Raw genomic sequence first — 19548 nt, 5'->3', positions numbered from 1 at the left:
TTTGTCACTTAAGGTTTTCTCACTTGTTTCTCAATTTTAACCAGTACTTTTTGTCAGAAGCAAAGCGGTTAGTGCTTAATTTGTGCTTGTTGTTTCCGGTGCTGAGCACCAGCACTTGTTTTTGAGGGCCTGCTTATTCTTCTGCCTCAAGCATTTGCGGCGAGCAAAAGCCTCATACGGGAAAGACGGAGGAAGAGAAAAACGAAAAAGCTCCACAAAGGGAGAAAGCTGCAAGAGTGAGCTGAAGGGCAGGGAGTGGCTTTAAATGGATTGAAGAGGCCCGAGATGGCTTGAGGGCTAAACCGCCTCAGTAGTCCCTGTTCTCACATTTAATTACGGCAGCTGCGTGTTTAAGAGGAAGGCTTTGGGCACCAGCACGTTTTTATTTACAAATTAAGCACTGAAAGCGGTCTTCAGTCTGGAAAAGTTTTGTATAATTTACATTTGCAATCTTACTCTCCCCTGCATCATGTCTTCATCTCCCTTTGTCCCCAAGCTTAGCTTCTCTCCTTCAATGTCCTTTTCGCTTCTTGTCAGGTACGCCCCGGAGTCGCTGGCGGACAGCGTCTTCTCCCGAGAGTCAGATGTGTGGAGCTTCGGTGTGCTCCTCTACGAGCTGTTCACCTATGCCGAGAAAAGCAAGAACCCGCCAGCGGTGAGTGGGTGAGACAAGGGAGCTGCAGAACTGAACGTCCGTGCACAGGATTGTACACAAGTCCTGCCTCTTCCATAGCAAGCACAATGTGTTTTGCGAGATGATTCTGATGACCTTTTGCAGTCAGTTTCTTCCACTTCAACTTTTGGATTATTTTAATCCCTTTAAAAAAATCCTAAACTTAGTGAAGTTCTCAAAGTTAGAAAGTTGACAGAAGGGTGTTCCATCGACTTTGGATGTGTGCACAGAGTCACAAGGAGGACACAGTCTTTAAAGGGGGCAAGATTGATGACACAGTACATCTCAGAACCCAAGCATACCTCAGTAAACTAATTCATATTGTTGATTTTTGTTAGTGATGAGGTTTGGGTAAGGGGAGCTGGCTTCCCTCTTCAATGCATGGCTGCTTTAGGACATACCTGCAGAACTTTGGGGACCTAAACGCCTCCTTCTCAGGTATTTCCCTTCAGTGGCCCACACCTCTGGAGCTGAACAGTTCAGGAGTGGCCAGAAAGATGTCAATTCGATTTGCTGTGTTTTTAAGTTGTGAAAGTAGTTTAGGAATTGAGGTCTCTTCCTGGGGAAAGAAACTCTCACTTTCCATTGTGCTGGAAAGAGACACTGTTTGTGCCTGCGGGGCAGATTTGTAGAAGTATAAAAAGGCCAACTTTGCCAGCTTTCTACATAAACTCCAGGAAGTTTAAGGACATGCACAACAGCATGTTGTTTGTTTGCACCTTTAGTACAGAGGGTGTTGATCAAGTAAGAATCATTGTAATATATCTGCACTAAGTCCTAGCAAGGCAATGACACTTGTCAGTGAATCAGACAGCCTGAAGCAGCAAGCCCTGGCATATACCATCTGGCTGCCAGTAGGGCCTGGCACCCCTACCACTGGTCTTTGGCAGCCATGTGCAAAGGCATGACTGGGTCTAGCTTAGACAAGTTGTCGGTTCATTTTTAAAAGAGACCCAACAAATGTATTGTGGGCTTACCAAGAACATACAGGGGCGTACAACCCACCCACTGCTTACCATTGGTTGGCTTTATTATCACTTATTGCTTGCTTCTTATTTGATGGCTTTCCTTGTCTATCTTGTGTTTGTCTCTCCTCTGTAGCATAACCTCTTTACCATCCTCTTGACTGGCTGACCTGTGTCTTACTGTCTTTCCAATGCTCACATTTAGGGAACTACTGTTTTCTTTTTGGTTAAGCGCTCCATAAGAGTGCATGTGTTTTCCAGCTGTCTCCCTCTTTGTTTCTCTCTGCCTCTGAAAATACCCAGTGCTTTGTTTTCTCTCTTGTGCCTGCTTGCTTCCTGTCCTGTGTATTTCTGCCCATGCACCCCCTCCCCGACCGCCTTCAATGTTGTTGTCTCCCTCACGTGCGTAGGCACGCCCACTACCCCACCCCCACAACCCCTTTGTTGCTGTCTTCCTTGAGCTCGTCCTGTGACTAAGCCTGGAACTTACGTGGTCAGCTTACCCAGATAGACAGAGAGCACTAAAGGAAACCAAGAGACCCATAGAATAAGAGCCACAACTCATCTTCTTCACAAGAGGGCACAGCCCACAACATCCAAACCCATGCTGCAATTCGTGGTAAAACGTTTACTGCAAACACACGGTGACAACAGAACACAAGTGGCTGTTGTTTGAGCTGCTTTTTTCAAAATGGTCCAGGATGTGTTTCACACTAAAATACAGGATGAAATGATGGATTTGCATTTAAAGTTATTACTCATAATTTCACATAATGTTTCTGCAATTTCCCGTAATTGCGCAAAAAAACAATTCACTTAGATTTCACACACCCTTAAAAAATCTTGTGTGTGTTGAGCAATGCCATAAAGTCCAACACACGCCGAGAGTGAAACTGCCCTTTGTGTACTCTTAACACGACTCCAGGGTTTCCAATTGGCCATCATTCTTCAAGGAGGGCGAGCTGCGGATGTATCATGAAGAACAATTTCCCCAAACCTCCCTTTTATAAATCCCTGTAATCTAGTACTTCGCTCCTATTGAATAAATTGATTCCAAGACCACAACTCCCAGAAAGCACTATGGGCCCTGTTTTTCTTCTGAAGGGGGGGGGGATAGAATGTGCTGCATGGAGGGTGACACATTTCCCTCCTCGTTTCCATCCCCAGGTGTTCCTGCACATGATGGGCCCTGAGAAGCAACTGCAGCTGGTCAGCAACTTGTTGGAATTACTGAGGGATGGCAGAAGGCTTCCTGCACCCCCAGACTGCCCATCTGAGGTACCCCCATACTCTGCCGAGCTTTCTATTTATGGCACCTTCACAGTCAGCCTGGGTGTCAGCCAGCACCAGCCTGAGTGCTGAAGGATGGAGGCTCGGGCACCCTGCGTAACAGTAACTACATATCCCAGACTGTAAAGTGCTTTTTTTGTTAGAAAACCAGTTCAGAAACTAATAAGCACCTGTTAAGTATGGGTGTGTAGAGTTGCAAAGCTTATCCTCTGCAAAATGGGTGTTTTTTTCAGTACGTTGCAATGTTTGCAAAGTTCACAAAGGTTGCATAGTTTATATGGTGAGGGCGACATCTAGCAAATCTAAGCTTTGCAGAAAAATTATAGTCAAAATGTACTTGCTGTGCATAAGAATTCTTCAGCATCCTCTTATATGCAAGTAATTTCGCCCACAGATTGAGTTGGTTGCTTTTTTGTTCTGGCATGACAGTGCAGCTGTCTGCCATACCTAATGGGTGGATTAAGGTGGTGTGAGATGGTTTGAAGTGGGTGGATTTAGGTGAACTGGATTTGACTGGAGTGGATTAAGGTTGATTGGATTGAAGTGGGATGGTATGGAGTGAGGTGGGTGGATTCAAGTGGGGTGGATTGGATTGGGGTGGGATGGCTTGGATTGGGGTGGGATGGCTTGGATTGGGGTGGGATGGCTTGGATTGGGGTGGGATGGCTTGGATTGGGGTGGGATGGCTTGGAGTGGGGTGGGTTGGCTTGGAGTGGGGTGGGTTGGCTTGGAATGTGGTGGACTGGCGTCGGATGGGTTGATTGAAGTGGGTAGGGTGGACTGTAGTTGGGTGGGCTGAACTCTAGTGGGGTGGATTTTGGTGAATTGGAGTGGGGAAAATTGTTATGGACTGGTGTGGCTCAGATGTTTTGGTTTGGAGTGGGGCAAATTATTTTTATTGGAGTGCGACTTTTTTTTATTGGAGTGGTTGGGTTGTTTTGGATTGGAGCAGGCTGGAATGGGGTATATTATTATGGAATGGAGTGCGGCACACTGTTTTGGATCAGACTGGAATGGGGAGAGTATTATGGATTTGTGTGGGGCAGATTGTTTTGGAGGAGAATGGGGCCGATTGTTTTGGATTGGGGTGGGGCACATTGTTTTGTATTGAAATAGGGCAGATTGTTTTGGATTGGAGTGGGGCAGATTGTTTTTAATTGGAGTGGGGCATGTTGGAGTGGGGCAGATTGTTTTGCATTGGAGTGGGGTAGATTGTTTTGGATTGTAGTGTGGCAGATTGGAGTGGGGCAGATTGTTTTTAATTGGAGTGGGGCATGTTGGAGTGGGGCAGATTGTTTTGCATTGGAGTGGGGTAGATTGTTTTGGATTGTAGTGGGGCTGACTGGAGTGGGGCAGATTGTTCTGGATTGGAGCTTGGCAGGTCAGATGGGGTGGATCAGGGTGAGGTGGACTGGATTGCAGTGGGGCTGATTTGAGTGGGGTACATTGTTTTGGATTGGAGTGGGGCAGATTGTTTTGGATTGGAGTGGGGCAGATTGTTTTGGATTGGAGTGGGGCAGATTGTTTTGGATTGGAGTGGGGCAGATGTTTTGGATTGCTGTATTGAGTGGAGCACTGTTCTGGACTCTGCAGATTCTATTGGATTGGGGTGGGGCGGACTGAAGCGGGGCAGGTAGTTTTGGATTGGAGTGAGGCAGATTGAAGTTGGGTTAGTTGGGAGGATTGGAGTGTGGTGAATTGGAGTGGATTGCGGTTAGTGGTTTGGATTGAAGTGGGCGGATTGGAGTGGGGTAGATTTGGGTGGTGTGGGATGGATTGGTGTGGTGTCAATTGCACTGAGGTGGAGTGGATTGGAGTGGGTGAATTGGACTGAGATGGGGTGTATTGGAGTGGGGTGAATTGGACTGAGATGGGGTGGAGTGGAGTGGGTGGAATGAACTGGAGTGCGGTGGTTTGGAGTGAAGTGGACTGAAGTAGAGTGGAATGGAGTGGGCTGGATTGGATTGAGTGAGTTGGACTGGATTGGGTGGGATGGTTTGGATTGGATTGAGTGGGGTGGATTGGATTGAGGTGAGTGGGGTGGTTTTGTTGGGTGTGAGTTGGATTTGATTGGTGTGGGTTAGGGCGTGTTGGATTAAGGTGGTTTGGAGCAGTGTGGATTGGACAGGAGTGGGGTGGATTGGATTGGGGTGGTTTGGATTGGTGTCAGGTGCATTTGATTGGTTTGGGGTGTGTTGGATTAAGGTGGTTTGGAGTGGGGTGGATTGGATTGGGGTGGGATGGTTTGGATTGGTGTGAGGTGGATTTGATTGGTGTGGGTTGGGGTGTGTTGGATTAAGGTATTTTGGAGTGGGGTGGATTGGACAGGAGTGTTGTGGATTACAGTGGACTGTATTGGACCGCAGTGGGAAAGGTTAAGGTGAATTGGATTGGGCAGGGAGTGGAGTAGGGTGGATTGGAGTGGGGTGGATTGTATTGGGGTCTGGTGGGTTGGATTGGGTTTAGTAATGTGGAATGGGGTGGGGTAGATTGAATTGTGCAGGTTGTTATGGAATGGTGGGGTGACTGGAGTGGGCAGGATCTTTTGGTTTGCAGTGGGGCAGGTTGGAGCGGAGAAGATTTGTTTGATTGAATTGGGACAGATTGTTTTGGATTGGAGTGGGGCAGATTGTTTTTGTTAGCAGTGGGGCAGATTGGAGTGGGGTATATTGTTTTTGTTTGGAGTAGGACAGATGGTTTTCAATTAGAGTGGGGCAGACTGGATAGGGGTAGATAATTATGGATTGGGGCAAATTGAATTGGAGTGGTGCAGCTTGTTATGAATTGATGTGGGGCAGATTCTTTTAGTTTGTAGTGGGGCAGATTGGAGCGGAGCAGATTCTTTTTTATTGGAGTTGGACTGATTTTTTGAAGTGGGGTGGATTGTTTTGGATTGGAGTGGAGCAGTTGTTTTGGATTGTAGTGGGGCAGATTGTTTTGGTTAGCAGCGGGGCAGATTGGAATGTGGTAGATGGTATTTGTTTGGAGCGGGCAGATTGTTCTCGATTGTAGTGGGGAAGATTTGAGAGGGGTAGATTATTGCGGATTAGAGTGGGGCAGATTGTGTTGGATTATAATGGAGCAGATTGTTTTGGATTGGAGTGGGGCAGATGGTGTTGGATTAGACTGGGGCAGATTGTTTTGGATTTGAGTGGGAAAGACTGTTTTGGATTGAAGTATGGCAGATGTTTTGGATTGTAGTACGGCAGACTGGAATGGGGCAGATTGTTTTGGTTTGAAGTATGGCAGATTATTTGTAGTGGGGCAGATTTTTTTCTGGGTTGGAGCACGTATTTCGGAGTGGGGCAGATCCCAGTGGGGTGGATCAGAGTGGGGGGCAGATTCTTTCGCATCGTTGTACTGGAGTGGGGTAGATTTTTTTCAAATGGAGTGGGGCAGATTGTTTTGGATTGGAGTAAGGCAGGTTGGAGAGGGGTGGGATTGGAGTGTGGTGAATTGAAGTGGTTTGGGGCGATTGGTTCAGATTGGAGTGGGGCAGATTAGATTTGAGTGGGGTAGATTGGGGCGTATTGCACAATTATGTGTTAAAGCATAATTTCAAAAATGACACTTAAGAGAAACAATGTTGCTTTGCAATATTTAGAACAAGATAATAGTAATATTTTGAGAACAGCGCCCACGAGCAAAAACAAATCAAGTGAGAAAAGTAGACTTGTCAAAATAAAATAAAAGGTTAACTATAGAGCATACAACTTTGCAATTTTGTTTGTCCAACTGGGCACGTTTTTGCCAGTCACAAGCCTCCTGTTTGTAGTGCACTAGAAGCTAAAAACAACAAATAGTACCTCAATTAGGCTGGGAGCAGCACACGGACAGTTGAATTAATCAGTGCTTGGTCCCTGCTCCATGGAGAGGAACAGAAATGATATCATGGCAGCCGTGACCAACAGCGAGGCTGTAAAGAAGAGTGCCAGGCAATCCAACAAATGTTAAGATGCAGGTGGGCTCAAAGCCCTTTTCTAGATACAACAGCATCTTGCATGTGATAGACACGCATTAGCATCCGCTCGACCCTGTTATGTTATAGGGTGTTTATCAGTTTCTGAAAATAAGTTCTTAAATATGATGCATGTTGAGAGCCTAGAAGGTGATGCATGAAACTCCTCTTGCTTTGGTTTCACCCTTTAGGTTTACAGCCTGATGCAGAGCTGCTGGGACTCCAGACCCAAGGAGAGGCCGACCTTCAGTGACCTTGGGTTTAGTGTGGACACCTTGAAGCACAGAAACGTGGGTGGCTAGAGCCGCATGCCGGGGCTGGATGTCTTCTGACCTTAATGTGTGGTCAGTCCAGGGATGTAAGAGCAAGAGATAAGACCCAGAAGCTGCTTTACATTGCGCACAGTACTGAAGCTGCTGAGCAGTGCAGCTGCCTCACATTCACCTCAAGGAGGAGACACAGGTGCAGACTATCTTCACATTCACCTCAAAGAGGAGACGCAGGGGCACCTGCAGACTATCTTCACATTCACCTCAAACGGGAGACGCAGGTGCAGCTGCAGACTATCTTCACATTCACCTCAAGCAGGAGACGCAGGTGCAGCTGCAGACTATCTTCACATTCACCTCAAGCAGGAGACGCAGGTGCAGCTGCAGACTATGTTCACATTCACCTCAAGCAGGAGACGCAGGTGCAGCTGCAGACTATCTTCACATTCACCTCAAGCAGGAGACACAGGTGCAGCTGCAGACTATCTTCACATTCACCTCAAGCAGGAGACGCAGGTGCAGCTGCAGACTATCTTCAAATTCACCTCAAGAAGGAGACGCAGGTGCAGCTGCAGACTATCTTCACATTCACCTCAAGCAGGAGACACAGGTGCAGCTGCAGACTATCTTCACATTCACCTCAAGAAGGAGACGCAGGTGCAGCTGCAGACTATCTTCACATTCACCTCCACAGGAGACGCAGCTGCAGACTATCTTCACATTCACCTCAAGCAGGAGACACAGGTGCAGCTGCAGACTATCTTCACATTCACCTCAAGCAGGAGACACAGGTGCAGCTGCAGACTATCTTCACATTCACCTCCACAGGAGACGCAGCTGCAGACTATCTTCACATTCACCTCAAGCAGGAGACACAGGTGCAGCTGCAGACTATCTTCACATTCACCTCCAGCGGGAGACACAGGTGCAGCTGCAGACTATCTTCACATTCACCTCCAGCGGGAGACACAGGTGCAGCTGCAGACTATCTTCACATTCACCTCCAGCGGGAGACATAGGTGCAGCCGCAGACTATCTTCACATTCACCTCAAACGGGAGACACAGGTGCAGCCGCAGACTATCTTCACATTCACCTCAAGCGGGAGACACAGGTGCACCTGCAGACTATCTTCACATTCACCTCCAGCGGGAGACACAAGTGCAGCCGCAGACTATCTTCACATTCACCTCAAGCGGGAGACACAGGTGTAGCTGCAGACTATCTTCACATTCACCTCCAGCGGGAGACACAGGTGCAGCCGCAGACTATCTTCACATTCACCTCCAGCGGGAGACACAGGTGCAGCCGCAGACTATCTTCACATTCACCTCAAGCGGGAGACACAGGTGCAGCCGCAGACTATCTTCACATTCACCTCAAACGGGAGACACAGGTGCAGCCGCAGACTATCTTCACATTCACCTCAAGCGGGAGACACAGGTGCACCTGCAGACTATCTTCACATTCACCTCCAGCGGGAGACACAAGTGCAGCCGCAGACTATCTTCACATTCACCTCCAGCGGGAGACACAAGTGCAGCCGCAGACTATCTTCACATTCACCTCGAGGAGACACAGGTGCAGCCGCAGACTATCTTCACATTCACCTCCAGCGGGAGACACAAGTGCAGCCGCAGACTATCTTCACATTCACCTCGAGGAGACACAGGTGCAGCCGCAGACTATCTTCACATTCACCTGAAGCGAGAGACGCAGATGCAGCTGCAGACTATCTTCACATTCACTTCCAGCGGGAGACACAGGTCAGTTGCACACTTGACCCTTAACATGAACCTCATCCAGGAGACAAAGGGTCCCTAGAATAAATGCCGTTAGGAGACACAGGTGAATCTGTAGACCATCTCCTTGCATGAAGAGGCAGGAGACATAGATGGAACTGCAGACTGTCCCCTTACAGACATCTGAGTCAAGCACACCAGTGCAGCTGCAGACTGTCTGCGGGCGTTCAGCGCAGGTGGGAGTCACCGGTGCAGTCACAGGCAGGGGACGTGTGTTGCTGCAGACTGAGACCCCGGGGCAGTTGGAGACTGCCCCCTCACATACAGTCTCCAGGAGAAACAGGAGCCGCTGCAGTGTCCCCCTACACACTTTGTAGAATAGTAAAAGGGGCAGTGGCAGGGAGATCCCCGACACACCCGGGGAGCCCTCACCACAGCCTCTTCTCCCATCTATCTGTCTCTACCAACCCTCCCTCATCATGCCAGCTTGTACCAGCTCCTTTCTCTCGCCTCCCCACCTCAGCACCACTTCCCTTCTCACTCCAGGCCACTTCTGCTTCTTTTTTTTTTTAGCTTGACAGCACTCCCCGCTCACCACTGGAAGCCATCTTTGTCCTGGCAATGACTGTAAGCCCCAGAGAGTGCCACCACTGGGAGCCATCTTTGTCCGAGAGTAAGGCCCAGAGAGTGCCACCACTGGGAGCCATCTTTGTCCTGGCAATGACTGTAAGGCCCAGAGAGTGCCACCACATGAAGCCATCTTTGTCCTGGCAATGGCTGTAAGGCCCAGAGAGTGCCACCACATGAAGCCATCTTTGTCCTGGCAATGACTGTGAAGCTCAGAGAGTGCCACCCCTGGGAGCCATCTTTGTCCTGGCAATGACTGTGAAGCCCAGAGAGTGCCACCACATGAAGCCATCTTTGTCCTGGCAATGACTGTAAGGCCCAGAGAGTGCCACCACTGGAAGCCATCTTTGCCCTGGCAATGACTAAGGCCCAGAGAGTGCCACCACTGGAAGCCATCTTTGTCCTGGCAATGACTAAGGCCCAGAGAATGCCACCCAAAGCCTTACATGGGGTAGGATTAAGTGGCTGGTACACTGGTTTTCTGGTGAAGATACTCACGGGGAAACCTCATCTGAGAGGCTCCTTGAGACCACACCAGATCCCCTCTGCCTACAACATGGAGTAAGGAGAGGCTACAACTGGCTGGGGTCAGGGGTCTCCATCAGCTCCTGTTAGGGGGGTGCAAGTCCTCTAGGCGCTACCCACTGAAAGGCTTTTCAGTTTACCGGATTCTAACGTGAGGAGTGGGTGGGGAGCCCTAAAGGGAATGGTCGGAGAGAGGGACAAGGAACCAACTGGTGTAAGAGTCGCACTTCCCTAAGGAAGGCAGCAGGTGATCCTTGCTTCACGAGAACAGCAGAACTCCACCGAGAGACAAGTAGCCAGCTGTTGGGCGAACATCAGCTGACGCCCAATATGAAGAACCAAAGCCCTATCAAGAAGTCTGCTACCGTCACGGCAAGGCCTTTACACCAGGGGTTCTTAACCTTGTGTCTGTGGACCCTTGGGGTGCACAGCGCCTGCTCAAAATGCTCACAAAATTATCAGACTAGTGAACTATGTGTACAGAAAAAGCAAAATGAAACCTTAAAACACTCCAATTGTGATGGGATGTAACACTGGAGACAAAAAAGTGAGTTGGTATTTGTGGGAGCAGCACAGCACAGCTAGCGGAATCTAGGGGCGCAATTGGTGGACTCGGTCGACGCGCAGCTACGCGGTGACTCGAAGGGAGCACACATTACAGCAGTAAAGACAGCCATTTGCTAGAGCACAGCATATCACTTCTTCTTTTGGAAATAAAAATACATTTTAAAAAGCTCCAACCTTCCCATTAAAATATTGCTTTTTGCATTTTTTGTTTTTGTTTGTGAACTAAATAAATTGTCTCAATTTGTTTGGTGTATACTTGTTTCTGTATTTTTGTGTACTGTTTGAAGTTCAAGTCATAGAAATTGTTTTAGGTGGGGGTTTCCAGCTTCCAGGAGCGATTCAGTGGGGTCCACAGAAAAGGTTAAGAACTGCTACATTAGAGAAACATCTCACCTGTCACATGTGCCGCAGATCACCCAGAAAGCAAAGCTTGGACTGAGAACTGAAACAAATATGGACCAGAGGCCTGATGCAAGCTCCCCTGCTGAGGCCACCTTTAGCTGCTCTATCATTCACCCAAATCAAGATCTTCATGCCTGAGGTTTTCACATTCATGTTTCACATTCCTGGCAACCACCAACAACAATCCCCTTAGAGGTACACATATCTAACAGGTGACGGGAGATGGACGTAAAGAAGCTGCATGCGTGTTACCTTATTACCATGGACATGCGTGCGCACACACACACCTGCACAGACACCTCTACAGGCAGGTGACACAAGGCTGTATAAGGCTGCACACAACTCGGGCCCCACCTACCTGAACAGTCGCATCTCCTTCCACCAACCACCCAGACACCGCCGGTCCACAGGACTCCTCCCCGCCCACATCCCACGCATACACAGAACCAGATCAGGAGGACCGGCGCCGGCGTTCCTAAAGCGTGGAAGGGCTAGCCTTTGCACCCCAGAGACTCCTCCTTTCTTCTTGAATTCTGCAAAAAGCTAAACCTGCCTTTTCAATTAACCAGCCTACCCTAGGCCGGGCTAGGCACACACACCTGCCCAGCGCCAAGATACCCTCGCGGGTGATAGTGTGCGTTACAAATACACATAACATAACAGAAAAGCAGCCCTCACAGGCACATTCCTGAGAGAAAGCACAGGGAAAGTTACACACTGTAGCCTTGCTCACACACTTTTGTGAGCAACACACAGAGACATCTCCAGGTAGGTAACACAAGAGCCGCTACAGCCTTCCACACACATTTCACAGGGGAAGTTACATGTTGTCACCCACACACAGACGCACGCAAGTCCCCAGGCAAGAGATGCAAACACTTCTGCGGGCTGCCCTCACACATTCCACAGGGGAAGCTGCAGGTTGTCACCCACACACAGATGCACGCACGCAAGTCCCCAAGCAAGTGACACAAACGCTGCTGCAGGCTGCCCTCACACATTTCACAGAGGAAGTTGCAGGTTGTCACCCACACAGACACATTTCAGAGAGGAAGCATGGGACAACCTTTAGACCTTAACTTTTCTCTTTCCTTTGTCACAAAGACATGAAAAACTGCTGATTGCGCCCTTATACAAACACACACACACCGGCACATATTTACCTGGACACAAGGAAAGGAAGTACCAACACCTATGCACACACACACACACTTCTGGATCCATACACAGATACACACACACACATTTACCTGGACACAAGGAAACGAAGTACCAACACATATGCACACACACACACACACACACACTTCTGGATCCATACACAGATACACACACACACACATTTACCTGGACACAAGGAAACGAAGAACCAACACATATGCACACACACACACACACACTTCTGGATCCATACACAGATACACACACAAACACATTTACCTGGACACAAGGAAACGAAGAACCAACACATATACACACACACACACACTTCTGGATCCATACACAGATACACACACACACATTTACCTGGACACAAGGAAACGAAGAACCAACACATATGCACACACACACACACACTTCTGGATCCATACACAGATACACACACACACACACATTTACCTGGACACAAGGAAACGAAGAACCAACACATATGCACACACACACACACACACTTCTGGATCCATACACAGATACACACACACACACATTTACCTGGACACAAGGAAACGAAGAACCAACACATATGCACGCCCACACACACACACACACACACTTCTGGATCCATACACAGATACACACACACACATTTACCTGGACACAAGGAAACGAAGAACCAACACATATGCACACACACACACACACACTTCTGGATCCATACACAGATACACACACAAACACATTTACCTGGACACAAGGAAACGAAGAACCAACACATATGCACACACACACACACACACACTTCTGGATCCATACACAGATACACACACACACATTTACCTGGACACAAGGAAACGAAGAACCAACACATATGCGCACACACACACACACACACTTCTGGATCCATACACAGATACACACACACACATTTACCTGGACACAAGGAAACGAAGAACCAACACATATGCACACACACACACACACACACACACACTTCTGGATCCATACACAGATACACACACAAACACATTTACCTGGACACAAGGAAACGAAGAACCAACACATATGCACACACACACACACACACTTCTGGATCCATACACAGATACACACACACACATTTACCTGGACACAAGGAAACGAAGAACCAACACATATGCACACACACACACACACACTTCTGGATCCATACACAGATACACACACACACATTTACCTGGACACAAGGAAACGAAGAACCAACACATATGCACACACACACACACACACACTTCTGGATCCATACACAGATACACACACACACACACACTTCTGGATCCATACACAGATACACACACACACACACTTCTGGATCCATACACAGATACACACACACACACACTTCTGGATCCATACACAGATACACACACACACACACTTCTGGATCCATACACAGATACACACACACACACACTTCTGGATCCATACACAGATACACACACACACACTTCTGGATCCATACACACACACACACACTTCTGGATCCATACACAGATACACACACACACATTTACCTGGACACAAGGAAACGAAGAACCAACACATATCCACACACACACACACACTTCTGGATCCATACACAAACACACACACACACACACTTCTGGATCCATACACACACACACACACACACACACTTCTGGATCCATACACAGACACACACACACTTCTGGATCCATACACAGATACACACACACACACACACACACACACTTCTGGATCCGTACACAGATACACACACACACACACACTTCTGGATCCATACACAGATACACACACACACACACACATTTACCTGGACACAAGGAAACGAAGAACCAACACATATGCACACACACACACACACACACACACTTCTGGATCCATACACAGACACACACACACACACTTCTGGATCCATACACAGACACACACACACACACTTCTGGATCCATACACAGACACACACACACACACTTGTTTGCTCAGGGAGAAGAGAGAGTGCACACTTTTGTCTTTGGTTTCAGTAACAAACAGTGCACAATCAGCCCCAGGCCCTTTACTGTTGTCCATTTATTTGTTTTTGTGTATATTTTGTTCAGGCACTTTTCCATAGCACGAATATGGCCAAACGGCATTAGAAGTGCTTCAAAAAAGAAGCCACATAAAAACACAAATATTGAACTTTTTCAAATAAAGGACTCAAAACATAAGTGATTGTCAGGAGCCAGGTGTAGGGCCAGGACAGGCTAAAGAGAGGAAACAAACGCTGAATAAAGAGGGAAGACCACGCCTCTCCTGGGTGAGGGCCACGCCCAGCAGTGTAAGGGGCAGAGTGAAGAGTAAGTCACCAGAGGCCTCTCAGCCACGGGGACCGGGGGGGGGGGAGGGGTCAAGCTCCTTTCTGAACTCCCTTGTTGCAGTCAGTCATAGAACGTTTGCTTCATACCTCACACTAGCTGAACGGTATGAGGGGCCAGGCCCCTTCCTGGTGAGTGTTTACTTCTGGTATTGTTAGAAGCCTTTTGTCACAAGTACAGACATGCACCCCACGAGCTTTCTCAAGCTCCTTTCAAACATGCCTTCCTTCCGGGTGAAAGGTCACAGTCCGTACACCACGAGGAAGTTTGCCAAGAAGCAGGCCAGTGGCGTGGGAAAAGGTTAATAAGACTAGTGACACCTAGCAGGCCTGTAGTATGTGAGTGAGGCCCCTGTGCAGCCTGGCACACCAGTGATGTGTGTGAGTGAGGCCCCTGTGGAGCCTGGCACACCAGTGATGTGTGTGAGTGAGGCCCCTGTGGAGCCTGGCACACCAGTGATGTGTGTGAGTGAGGCATCACTGAAGCCTGGCACACCAGTGATGTGTGAGTGAAGCTCCTGTGAAGCCTGGCACACTAGTGATATGGTGAGTGAGGCGCTTATTAAGTTTCCCACCCTAGTGATGTGTTAGTGAGGCATCAATGAAGCCTAGCACACTTGTGATGTGAATGAGTCAGGCACCAGTACGTTTTAAACACTAGTGATGTGTTAGTGAGGCACCATTGAAGTTTTACACACTGGTGATGTGTTAGTGAGACACGGGTGAAGCGCACCACACTAGCTATGTGTGTGAGTGAGACACTTGTGAAGTTACCCACCCTAGTGATGTGTTAGCGAGGAATCAATTAAGCCTAGCACACTTATGGTTTGAATGAACAAGACACCAGTAAAGTTTTACCCACTTGTGATGTGTTAATGAGGCACTATTGAAGTTTCACACACTGGTGATGTGTTAGTGGGACACCGGTGAAGTCTAGCACGCTAGCTATGTGTGTGAGTGAGACCCTTGTGAAGTTTCCCACTCTAGTGATGTGTTAGTGAGGCATCAATGAAGCCTAGCACACTTGTGATGTGAATGAGTCAGGCACCAGTACGTTTTAAACACTAGTGATGTGTTAGTGAGGCACCATTGAAGTTTTACACACTGGTGATGTGTTAGTGAGACACGGGTGAAGCGCACCACACTAGCTATGTGTGTGAGTGAGACACTTGTGAAGTTTCCCACCCTAGTGATGTGTTAGCGAGGAATCAATCAAGCCTAGCACACTTGTGGTTTGAATGAACAAGACACCAGTAAAGTTTTACCCACTTGTGATGTGTTAATGAGGCACTATTGAAGTTTCACACACTGGTGATGTGTTAGTGGGACACCGGTAAAGTCTAGCACGCTAGCTATGTGTGTGTGTGTGAGACCCTTGTGAAGTTTCCCACCCTAGTGATGTCTTAGTGAGACATAAATGAAGCCTAGCACACTTTTGACGTGAATCAGTGAGGCACCAGTAAAGGTTTACTCACTAGTGATGCGTTAATGAGGCACTATTGAACTTTCCCACACTGGGGATTTGTTAGTGAGACACTGGTGAAGTCTAGCACAATAGCTATGTGTGTGAGAGACAGTTGTGAAGTTTCCCACCCTAGGGATGTGTTAGTGAGGCATCAATGAAGCCTAGCACACTTGTGATGTGACTGAGTGAGGCACCAGTAAAGTTTCACACACTGGTCACGTGTTAGTGAGACACCAGTGAAGTCTAGCATGCTGGCTATGTGTGTGAGTGAGACGCTTGTGAAGTTTCCCACCCTAGTGATGTGTTAGCGAGGCATCAGTTAAGCCTAGCCCAATTGTGGTTTGAATGAACAAGACACCAGTAAAGTTTTACCCACTTGTGATGTGTTAATGAGGCACTATTAAAGTTTCACACACTGGTGATGTGTTAGTGAGGCATCAATGAAGCCTATCACACTTGTGATGTGAATGAGTAAAGTACCAGTAAAGGTTTACTCACTAGTGATTCATTAATGAGGCACTATTAAAGTTTCACACCCTGGTCATGTGTTAGTGAGACACCGGTGAAGTCTAGCACAATATGAACCACCGATGAAGGTTCACACACCAGTGGTGTGGGAGTGAGTGAGGAACCAGTGAAGTTTCAGATATAAGTAATGTATGAGTGAGACGCTGGTGAAGTCTAGCATGCCAGTGATGTTTCAGCGGACACTAGTGAAGTTTTACAAGCCGGTGATGTTGGAGTGAGTAAGACCCCTGTGAGGTCCAGCTCATCAGTGTGTGTGTGAGTGGCGGTGATGTGATGTGATATAGAAATGTTGATGATCCACGCACAGGTACCAGCTATGAAGGGGCAGGAGCGAGACACTTATGCTTTAATTGAAGAAGAAAACACCACTCACTAGAAAACTACACCAATTCCTAGGTTTTATTGCACATTAAGCAAGGTTACATTCAAACCTGTGACATGCAAATCAGACTAAATCCAGACAGTACTGGCGCGAGGCTGCAGGTCTAGAAATCACTGCATCTAAGTAACTAATAGCTTATTATAATGTGGAGCGAGACCATCTGTGAGGAGAGCCCAGCAACCTCTAAACCACCCTCTGCCATCGTCGCAAGCAGCAGGGCAGCACCATCCTAGAGCCTGGGGAGGAAGACGTGAGGGGTGAAACCGTGCTTTGAGGAGTGAGACCTTACTCTAGTGTGGGTGCAGTGATGTGTGACACCCGCCGCAGTGCATGCGAGTCGTGATGCGACAAGTGGCCTCGCTAGAGGGTTTGAGATCCTACTGGAGTGCATGGAGTGATCAGAGGAGTGAGACCCCCACTACAGTGTGCAAGACTTTGAAGTGAGGAGTGAGACCTTACACCAGGTTATGTGGCAGTTCTAGGAGGAGTGAGATTCCACTGCAAGGTGTGAGACCAGTGCTTTGAGGAGTGAGACCTTAGCACTGTGACTGAGACCAGTGCTGTGAAGAGTGAGACCCATCCCATGTGGGCATGGCGGCTGTCTGAGGCATAACACTGCACCACAGTGCGCGAGAGAGCTGTACGTTATGAGATTCCCTCAGTACAGGGTGTGAGACAGTGCTGTGAGGGGTGAGACCTTAGCACTGTGACTGAGACCAGTGCTGTGAAGAGTGAGACCCATCCCCTGTGGGCATGGCGGCTGTCTGAGGCGTAACACTGCACCACAGTGCGCGAGAGAGCTGTACGTTATGAGATTCCCTCAGTACAGGGTGTGAGACAGTGCTGTGAGGGGTGAGACCTTAGCACTGAGACCAGTGCTGTGAAGAGTGAGACCTATCCCCCGTGGGCATGGCGGCTGACTGAGGCATAACACTGCACCACAGTGCGTGAGAGAGCTGTATGTTATGAGATCCCACCAGTACAGGGTGTGAGACAGCGCTGTGAGGGGTGAGACCTTAGCACTGTGACTGAGACCAGTGCTGTGAAGAGTGAGACCTATCCCCCGTGGGCATGGCGGCTGACTGAGGCATAACACTGCACCACAGTGCGTGAGAGAGCTGTATGTTATGAGATCCCCCCCAGTACAGGGTGTGAGACAGTGCTGTGAGGGGTGAGACCACACCCCAGAGTATGAGAGGCAGTAATGAGTGAGCTGAGTGCAGGGCCACTGCGGTGTGTGCATGTAGCACCGAGGGAAGTGAGACTGCACTGTAGTGTACCAAGGTGTGATGTGAAGAGTGAGACCCAACTGTAGAGCATGAGAGGAGTGGGACTCAAATCCTGTGTATGTGAGGGGTGAGACCCTGCTGCGAACGCCCGCCCCATACATATCCCATGTGGAAGCCCTCTCACTAACCGCCCTTCTGTCAGGTTGTCCTGGAAAAGTATAGATGAGAATGGACTTAAATATAAAGTGCTCTTAGAAGTCACAAAGCATCAACTCGCACAACCACAGGTTTTGTGACCCCACAACACAAAGATGCCCTGCATCAAAGGCTTGTTGCGCAAGACCTTTCAAACTAAGGGCCTGATTTAGACCTTGGCGGACAGGCTACTCCATCACAAACGTAACAGACATCCTGCCTGCCGTATTACAATGTGCATAGGATATAATGGGATCGTAGTACAGCGGACGGCATATCCGTGAAGCTTGTGACTGAGTATTCCCCTCCGCCGAGATCTAATTCAGGCCCGAGCCTTCAGTGACTTACTACGTATCATAGTGACCGGGATATGAAGCCATCCAATCCTCAATGCAGTATATCAGTGGTTTGTGGCTGCAAGCTGTTGATTAGACGCGGGCACCGAGGAGAGGGTGGTGCCGTCCCCGTGAACTGCTTCCCCTTTGTGAATGGTGTTAGGCACCCTCGGAACAAGCAGCCAGTGGTCCTGGGAAGCAGTTTTTAAGTCTGGCATGACAGCATAGCGGTCTGCAGACCTGTTAGCAATTCTTTCAGATATACATTGAGTGGGCTTTGGCTGCACCCAGAGGAGTGTTTCTCCACACCCCATTGGCTGACTGGTGTATCATTCCACAGCCTGCACTTCCATGCATGAGGACTACTTTCCATCTCAAAAGCAGACCGTATCATTACATTTTCAATTATTTGTCTCATAGATGCACTCTATAGAGAAAGCAAATGTGTATTTTCTTAGTTTGTTTTGTTGAGTGCAGTAGGCTTTTAAAAAACATTTTAGTCGGCACTTAGAAGGCAGTCCAGACCTACTACAGTTGCCAAAGCTTGTACTTAAAAGCAGGACCTGTCCCCTGAAGGAAGAAAACTGCCTTTAAAAAAATGCTTAATGTTTTGGGATTTAAATGTAGGCATGTAGACTTATCGTCTCCGGCAGGCCACCATCCCTGAATTTGCAGCCAATCACTGGAGGTCCCATATGCCGACCTACAAATTAATATTCATTAGGTCGGCCATTTTGTGACCCTCTGCAAATGGGCAGTTTGCAATGTGGCCTCTTTGTGCATTGGCCTCATCGCAAATTGCCTCAGTTTTCGAACCACCGGTCTGCAGTGTGCACATCCGGGTCTGTAAACGGGTGTCTGT

At 48.3% G+C, this 19548-nt stretch overlaps 1 protein-coding gene across 2 annotated transcripts in view; it reads left to right on the top strand.

Moving 5' to 3' along the window:
• The window catches only part of JAK3 (Janus kinase 3), a 202644-nt gene extending 191778 nt beyond the window's left edge, over positions 1 to 10866 (top strand). Inside the window, exons 22-24 of one of the 2 annotated variants that reach the window (XM_069216952.1) lie at positions 538 to 655; positions 2806 to 2916; positions 7078 to 10866. In XM_069216952.1, coding sequence (XP_069073053.1) covers positions 538 to 655; positions 2806 to 2916; positions 7078 to 7188 — 340 coding nt within the window. In that variant the 3' untranslated portion in view covers positions 7189 to 10866. The remainder of the gene's footprint in view (positions 1 to 537; positions 656 to 2805; positions 2917 to 7077) is intronic. The other variant, XM_069216953.1, reaches the window with a different exon arrangement.
• Positions 10867 to 19548: the final 8682 nt, after the last annotated feature.

This window comes from Pleurodeles waltl, chromosome 12, assembly GCF_031143425.1.
Source record: "Pleurodeles waltl isolate 20211129_DDA chromosome 12, aPleWal1.hap1.20221129, whole genome shotgun sequence".
In the NCBI taxonomy this organism is placed as follows: Eukaryota; Metazoa; Chordata; class Amphibia; order Caudata; family Salamandridae; genus Pleurodeles; species Pleurodeles waltl.
Note: the sequence above shows the minus strand (reverse complement) of the source record. Positions and strands in the feature narration are given on the sequence as shown.